Source organism: Pseudomyrmex gracilis, unplaced genomic scaffold (genome assembly GCF_002006095.1).
Source record: "Pseudomyrmex gracilis isolate BER0280 unplaced genomic scaffold, ASM200609v1 scaffold_3513, whole genome shotgun sequence".
NCBI classification, from domain to species: Eukaryota; Metazoa; Arthropoda; class Insecta; order Hymenoptera; family Formicidae; genus Pseudomyrmex; species Pseudomyrmex gracilis.
In genome coordinates, this window is record NW_018024097.1 from 1 (window position 1) to 8,359 (window position 8,359).

Sequence of the window (8,359 nt, forward strand, 5' to 3'; positions counted from 1 at the left end):
AGAACGGCCTTTGAGTTCCACTTTTGTGGAAATACGGCTAAAACCAGCGGTTGAAACCGTCGTAAGAAACTACAATGGCATGGCCGCTCTCAGGTTTCTCTCTGTTCTAAGTAGTGGCCGCCATTTTTGTAAGCAGTTGCAACTGCTACATGAAGCTGCTACGTAGCGCTAACTTCGGCAAAACACACCCAATCACTTCTGATTGGATCATACTTTTGGAACCGCAGCAGATTTTGAAGAATAGTCCCATCATAAGTGATGATTTCTCAACCGTTGAGTTGTCTGAACGCACCCAATGACTATGTTCAGCAGACTGAGCAGATCAGTGAGCACTTAGTGATTCTTCAATATGATTGGTTTCTACACTTAGGTCCAGCGAAGATCTAAAGGCAAGATTCAATCATATTAAAGATTCACTAAGCAATCACTGATCTGCTCAGTCTGCTGAACGTGGCCAATGACGCAATGCTCTTTGAACGCAGCCCATATCATTGTGTGCGATAAGTCAAAAAGTCAAAAATCAAAATTGTCGATAAAACTGATACGCATAGTCATCTTACTTAAAATGGAATTGAAATGTGCAGTGAAAGACTATAACTGGGGAAAATATGGCATGGACAGTATTGTCGCATCTTTGATGGCATCTGCTAATACCGATTTTGTAGTGGATAAACAAAAAACTTATGCAGAATTATGGATGGGCACTCACGAAAATGGTCCGTCATTTTTCAAGGATACAAATGTTTCCTTGCATAAGTATATTCAAGATAATGTCAAAGTGTTAGGTGATGATGTAGTACAAATATTTGGCTATAACTTACCTTTTCTTTTTAAAGTTTTGTCTGTAAATAAGGCTTTGTCCATCCAAGTGCACCCAAACAAGGTAAATATTTGTTTCTGTATGAATTATAAAAATGTATAGTATAATTAATTTATTTGACTTGGAGTTTAGGAGAAAGCAAAAGAACTGCATACATTATATTCAAACATTTACAAAGATGCAAATCATAAACCAGAACTTGCAATAGCTTTGACCCATTTTGAAGCACTATGTGGATTTCGTCCAATCAAGGAAATAAAAGATTATCTCCAAAACATACCAGAATTACATGTTGTAATAGGAGAAACCAATATTTCTTTGTTACTTGGAGCAACTGATTCAATGATCAATGATATTTTGCGACAATGCTTTTATACTCTTATGACTTGTACTCCTAATGAAGTAGCAAGACAATTAGAACATTTGATTAACAGATTACATAACAAAGGTATAAGTTTATCTATAAAAAGTTAGTATTGTATCACATATAAATAAAATAATTCTTGAAGAAAAAGACAAAAATATTTTAGAATTTGTACTGCATTTTGTAATTTTAGAATATTTTTGTAATTTTAGGATAGTGATATTTTCTAAAAATATTTTTCTCCTAATATTATATATATATATACACATAATATATGTATATATACACATATATATACAGAGTGTCCCAGAATTCGTGTAACATCTCTCGTAGACAGATAGAAGAAGTAAAACTGAGTCGATAAGTCCTATACCATTTTGCTAGATTCGTAATAGTTACCGAAATCTTAATTAANAAAGATCCGCGAATAAGCGTGCATCGGGCTGTCTTACGCGCGTAGGACAGCCCGGCGCGCTTCACACAATTACATTTTAATATGTATATATTATAGTATATGCTGTTATATATTAGCTCCTCCCATATGCTGCTACGGGTAACACCATAAGCGCGCGAAGCGCGTAAGACAGCCCGATGCATGCTTATTCGCTGATCTTTGTTAATTAAGATCTCGGTAACTATTGCGAATCTAGCAAAATGGTATAAAACTTTTTGACTCAGGTTTACTCCTTCTATTTGTTCACGAGAGATGTTACACCAATTCTGGGACACCCTGTATATATATAGTTACAATTTATAATTCACAAAATACTTTGAATACCTATACTCTTTCTCAGTTGTATAGAAAAAAAATATAACTATCAATTTGCTCTTAGATGATTCTTACAAGCAATGGATAAAAGCTGATTTGTTGAAACGTTTGTATACGGATTATCCAGGAGATGTAGGCTGTTTTACTATATATCTTTTTAATTATGTAATATTGCAGCCAGGAGAAGCCATATACATTGGACCAAATGTACCTCATGCATATCTTTTTGGTGGTAAAATTATTTATCACTTTAATATATTTTATATTTATATTTTACATATACGTGTGTGTGTGTAGTCAAATGCAAGAATATTTTATAATTAAAATAATTTCTTGAGAATTCAACATTTTTAGATTGTATTGAGTGTATGGCATGTTCAGACAATGTAATAAGAGCTGGGCTTACATCAAAACCTAAAGATGTAAAAACTTTAATCGAAATATTGTCGTTTGACTGTGAGTCAGCTTCTAATAAAAAGATTGAATCATTCCGAGAAGACGAATTTACTGAAATATTTCGTCCGCCAGTACTCGAGTTTGCAGTTGCAAAGATCATTGTGAGTTTTACTATTTTGTCACTTCAGTCACTAATAAAACTTATTTATAATAATTTTTTCCCATCATATGGATATGTATCTTAAAATTTCATAGCTCCTGCCTGGGCGATCAGTACATAATCTAAAGTCGCGAAATTCTGCCAGCCTTTTGTTAGTAATGAGTGGTGAAATAGAAGTATCTTCCAAAATTTTTCCTCGCGGAACTGTTATGTTTATTTCTGCCAACGATACAGTAGAAATTAAATATTCCTGCAGTGATCCCATATTGATGTTTCAAGCATTTTCGAATGTGTGACAATACAACTATTTTATATACTTTGCAATATAATCCAACATTTAAAGTAACAGATATTGAATTGATTTTTAAATAATTTTTTTTGTCAGAGGTATATTTTTTAATTGTAGTATATATTACACACACACTATCTGTTGGCTTTATTTATGTTAGTATAGTGAGAAATAGTAAATACATTTGTATTGATAAATAAAATTGTGTAAATATATATATATATATGTATGTATGTATGTATGTATGTATGTATGTATGTATGTATGTATGTATGTATATACACATATAAGAAAATAGTCAATCATCTTCTGATTCATTGCCTTTCTTTGAAATGTTCTCTCCAGATTTTTCCTCGTCTTTATAATGTCGATATTCTGGTTTCAATTCCCACATGTTTCTATGCGGATTTTTTAAATTATAATTGCAAACTTCATTAAGGATTTCTTTCAAATAGACCTGAAATTGTTATAACAAAATTTTTATAATAGAGTAAAAACTTAACTTCTAAAATTATTTAGATTGTATATCGTCAGAACTCTTAATTCCTGGCATATAGAGATATCACTGTAATGTTTTCTACTGTATAATAACTTGGTTTAATTTAAGAAGTTGAATTAATAGCTAAATTAATATTATAATAGCTATTAATATTATAATAGCTATAATAGCTATTAATAGCTAAAGAATCCACATACGTAATTTTATAAAAAGTAAGGCACAACAAATGTTGAAGGTAAAAAATATTACATGGTAAATCTAGCATTTCTATAAATGCTACCTAAAGTTAATCAGTCGGTACATGAGAATATACTAGATGACCGATAAATAACGTATAAATTGATGCTAATCGATCTAGAAAACAGCATGACAATACGTAAAAATAAGTAATAAGATTTAGACAATGCACATTTATACTCAATGAGTATAAGTCTTTGATTTCATTATGTTTATATATAAAAACTAAAACTATTGTAATATATACTTACTTAAAAAAAATGCATGTTTGTAATTAAATCCCATTTACTGTTCTATTTCTAAGAATAGTAAAAAAAACTATTATATTCATAATCATGATTAATAAGCTTATTTGTAAAAAAAAACTTTGCTAAATAGATGCCAATCAACAGACAAAAGATCATTTCTCTTTCTCAAAATACTTTAGTGTATGTCGCATCATATCCGGAATTAAGTAACTTGAGTTCTAATTCCGGACACTCTTTCAAGGATAATTTTTCCTTGAATATGAAAAAAGTTATCAAGAGAAAATGAACTCATCTTTTGTTATTTGCGAGCTTTTTATCTGAACTTTTTAAACTTCTCTGGGATTTTTTTTCGAAAATATTTAGTTTTTGAAAACTAAATATACTAAATATAAAACTATAAAAAGAATATTGAAATGTAACTGGAATTAGAGGTTCTGACGATAATAAAAAATAATATATATTTACAATAGGTTGTCTTGTGATCTTAACAAGGTCCCTTATATTATAATACTGATGTTTCTCAAATGCAACAAAAAGCATATCTAGTACAGCATCCTTATCATCTCTCATCTTTTTTCCTTCTGCTTTCTTCTTTTCAGCATATTCAATCTGTAAAAACTTGACTATAAAAATCACAATAAATTACATTAACAAAAAGAAAAATACAGCTTACATTATGTTTGTGATCTGATACAGGCTTGAAATTTTGCACAACTCTATCTAACTGTTGAACTTGTCTTTGTGGCACAGAAGCTCTTTTGATACTTTCCAATTTTAACTTCATATAACAATTATCCGCTAAAACATTTCAGTAAAAACTGTTTTTAAAAAAATAAAGGTAACTCGTATATAACGCGGATATTCCGTTTTATAAAAATGCCAAGTTATATTTAAAAAAAAAAGTAAGAAGGCGCCAAATATACGCACGTATAGTATTTAAATTAAGAATCTTAACTCAAACTTTGTCATTATTATTTTTATTTATACAAAAAAATTATACAAAAAAATTTTAATAATCAACACGAAAAACGCTCGTAATATAAACAATATTTAAAAGATAAAAACAGGTCTCTTATACGAGCAATGTAGGAACTTTATTAACAATAATCCGCAATGTTTAATATCGTGGTAACAAAAAATAATAAATAATATAAATAATATAAATAAACGTTTCCACCCTACTTGAGTCCTCTTCAGTATATATAAGTCAAAGATGTCACAATTTGATCTCGTTATAAATGCATAGTTGTTCTTGATAAAAACAAATGAGAGCGAGTTCTTACTTGAATAGAAATTCCGTCCTAAAAACAGTAACACTAACGAGATCAAATTGTGACATTTTTGACTTATATATACTGAAGAGGACTCAAGTAGGGTCGAAACGTTTATTTATATTATTTATATTATTTATTATTTTTTGTTACCACGATTAAACATTGCGGATTATTGTTAATAAAGTTCCTACATTGTATAATGTAGGAGGTCTCGTATAAGAGACCTGTTTTTATCTTTTAAAAAAATTTTAGTTTTTATTTTATATAAACAATTCTTCTTCTATAAAATCTGGTTTACAAAATATTATATATTACATAACATTCTTTCTCTAAAACTCTGTTTTATAAAAAAAAGTGATATCAAAAAGTAGCACCAAATAAACTTTTGAACGTTTATTATACAATATTAAAAAACAATATACAATAGAAAACTAATATACAATAGCATAATTGTGTTCATAGTAAGACTACGCCTTAACTTTTTTCCGTGATTAGTAACTAATCCTAAATACATACCTATGTCGAGATATTTAAGGCTTCCGAAAATTGAACAAATATACAATAAAAGGTCTTGGAACTGTTTGCTGGATGTATACATATATATATATATATACAGGATGTCCCAGAATTGATGTAACATCTCTCGTGAACAAATAGAAGGAGTAAAACTGAGTCAAAATGTCCTATATCATTTTGCTAGATTCGCAATAGTTACCGAGATCTTAATTAACAAAGATCAGCGTATGAGCATGCATCGGGCTGTCTTACGCACGTAAGACAGCCCAGTGCGCTTCGCGCGCTAACGGTGTTACCCATAGCGACATATGGGACGAGCTAATATAACAGTATATACTATAACATATACATATTAAAGTGTAATTGTGCGAAGCGCGCCGGGCTGTCCTACGCGCGTAAGACAGCCCGATGCACGCTTATTTGCAGATCTTTGTTAATTAAAATCTCGGTAACTATTGCGAATCTAGCAAAATGATACAGGACTTATCGACTCAGTTTTACTCCTTCTACCTGTCCACGAGAGATGTTACACCAATTCTGGGACACCCTGTATATACACGCATATTTCAGCACAAACATCGAGCAAACGGTTACAAGACCTTTTATACATACCTATGTACTTTGATAAGATTATATTTATTACTAGAACACAGAGATGTAACATAAGAAAAACTTTTTTCAAAATATAAAAAATATTTAATGCAAGAAAACTTGGCGTGGCTGCATCGAAAGCGTACAGACAAACATATCTTACGCGTGCAAGCTATATACAAACTGCAGATAGACATATTCTACGCGCACGCGCGAGCTTTATAGCTATTTACAATTCATATATTTTACATTAAAACAAAAACTACTGAGTAGCTATTATACATCAGACTGCCGCACAAAAGAAATAATTTCATTATAGTTGAAATGCAACCGCGCCAAGTTTTTTGCATTAAATATTTTTTATATTTTGAAAAAATTGTTTTATTTTGTTACACCTTTGTGTTCTAAAAATAAATATAATCTTACCAAAGTACATAGTTATGTATATGTACGGATTAGTTAATAATCACGGAAAAAAAGTTAAGACGTAGTCTTACACAATTATGTTATTGCATATTGGTTTTCTATTCTATATTGTTCTCTATTGTATACTGTTTTGTAACAATACAATAGCGTACAAAAGTTTACTTGGTATTACTTTTTGATATCACTTCTTTTGTAAAACAAATTTTTAGGAAAAGAATATTTTGTAGTATATAATAACAAAAAACCAGTTAAGGCGTAGTCTTACAATTGACACAAGTATGTTAATGTACGTTGTATTTCTATTTTATATCGTTCTTCGATATATAAACGTCCCAAATAACCAAGACTGAATGAGCATATTTTGCAAAGTTTGCAATAACACATTATGTCAGTACAATGTAGCCAGCATTCAAACATAATTTGTTATTTCAACTAGTGTCGACAGAAAAACAAAAAATAAAGAGAATATAAATTTGTCACGCCGTGATGCAAATATATTATTAAATATATCACTTTTTTTTTTTTATAAAACAGGGTTTTAGAGAAAGAATGTTATGTAGTATATGTATAATATTTTGGGATAAAGTCCCGAAAATTTAAAACATCCGATTTTTCTGTCGATTGGTATATCACTGTAGTTTGGTGCGCTGATTAATATGATAGTGAAAATTACCGACAAGGCATTTTCAAAGTCAAAACTCAAAACAACTAAAAACTTATTTGATATAATTTGATATTAACATTTCAAAAAGAACAAGTACTTTTCTTACGAGTTATTGTAACTATTTTTTCATGTAAGTTTTAATTATTTTATGTTATATTATTTTTACGTTACATTTAAAGTCAAAATAACAAATCTAAATATAAAGTGTCAATTACTGAACATTACTACTTTAATTATTGTATTTGCATGAAGTAAGCCATCTTTCTTTACAGCTGATAAGCGTATACAGAGTCCGGATCTATCTCTTCCCGCGCGCTCATTGGGTCACAAATTGGGTTTATTAATTAAGTACTCAATAACTATTGTAAAGTTTGCAAAATGGCATATAACTTTTTTGTTCAGATTGACGTAATCTACCTTCACACTTCGACTCGATCAAAATTTTTGGGACACCGCCGTATGCACAGGTTGTTTGATAATCACCGTCTAAACGCTCATAGGTAGATAGAAAGGGTTATTCTAAGACAAAAAGTTCTATACTACTTTGCAAGATTCGCAATACCTAACGAAATATTAATTAATAAAGATCCGCTAATGAGCGTGCATCCAGCGTACGGACAGCCCCAGTCTGTCGCGCCGTAGCGACGGAATGAGGAGCTAATAAAATAACGTGCATACATAGACAGCATATGGGTTACGTTCGGGCAGCGCACTATCCGCGCTAATGTATTCCGTCGCTACGGCGCGACAAACTGGGCTGTCCTTACGCTGGATGCACGCTCATTAGCAGATCTTTATTAATTAAATAAAAAGAATTAAGGAAATGGCAATAACAAGCTAACACCAGCTGTTCGAGTATAATTCTTTTATAATTCTAAGATTTTAAAAAAGTTTTAACAAACGTTTTGATCTACTATGGGATCTTCTTTAGTGTTTAAAAAAAAAAAAAAAAAAAAAAAAAAAACTTACAAAAATACCGATATTTTCAAGTTTAAGAGGCGTATGGATAATAAAAAATACGCTACATAGATATTCAGTATGAGAAAAAGAGAGGCGGAAATGGTAGTCACGTAGCCGTCAGTATTACGCAACAGGACGCAAACCGT

The 8,359-nt window shown here is 30.6% G+C and overlaps 2 protein-coding genes across 3 annotated transcripts; one reads left to right on the top strand and one right to left on the bottom strand.

Annotated features, from left to right (window-relative positions):
* Positions 1–436: 436 nt before the first annotated feature.
* LOC109863188 (mannose-6-phosphate isomerase) lies at positions 437–3,015 on the top strand. 2 transcript variants are annotated; one of them, XM_020443406.1, is made up of 6 exons: positions 438–716; positions 837–883; positions 953–1,268; positions 2,018–2,185; positions 2,308–2,510; positions 2,605–3,015. In XM_020443406.1, the coding sequence occupies exons 1-6, from the start codon at positions 458–460 to the stop codon at positions 2,803–2,805; spliced, it is 1,194 nt and encodes a 397-aa protein (XP_020298995.1). In that variant the 5' UTR covers positions 438–457; the 3' UTR covers positions 2,806–3,015. The 2 variants fall into 2 exon arrangements, with proteins under 2 accessions (XP_020298994.1, XP_020298995.1); XM_020443405.1 differs by having other exon boundaries at positions 437–883.
* Positions 2,898–6,499, bottom strand: LOC109863189 (general transcription factor IIF subunit 2). Its single transcript, XM_020443407.1, has 5 exons — positions 6,185–6,499; positions 5,573–5,592; positions 4,456–4,580; positions 4,248–4,391; positions 2,898–3,255 (listed from the first exon to the last, which is right to left on the bottom strand). Exons 1-5 carry the CDS (start codon positions 6,358–6,360, stop codon positions 3,097–3,099), a joined length of 624 nt encoding a protein of 207 aa, XP_020298996.1. The 5' UTR covers positions 6,361–6,499; the 3' UTR covers positions 2,898–3,096.
* Positions 6,500–8,359: the final 1,860 nt, after the last annotated feature.

Excerpts from the sequence above, each read along its gene's own strand:
- LOC109863188 (XM_020443405.1), top strand. The coding sequence starts at position 458 with ATGACGCAATGCTCTTTGAACGCAGCCCATATCATTGTGTGCGATAAG. Across the intron at positions 884-952 it reads TCCAAGTGCACCCAAACAAG|GAGAAAGCAAAAGAACTGCA; the intron begins GTAAATATTTGT and ends CTTGGAGTTTAG. Across the intron at positions 1,269-2,017 it reads TAACAGATTACATAACAAAG|ATGATTCTTACAAGCAATGG; the intron begins GTATAAGTTTAT and ends ATTTGCTCTTAG.
- LOC109863189 (XM_020443407.1), bottom strand. The coding sequence starts at position 6,360 with ATGTCTATCTGCAGTTTGTATATAGCTTGCACGCGTAAGATATGTTTG. Across the intron at positions 4,581-5,572 it reads CCTTAAATATCTCGACATAG|CGGATAATTGTTATATGAAG; the intron begins GTATGTATTTAG and ends GAAATGTTTTAG. Across the intron at positions 3,256-4,247 it reads AGATCACAAGACAACCTATT|GTCTATTTGAAAGAAATCCT; the intron begins GTAAATATATAT and ends TAACAATTTCAG.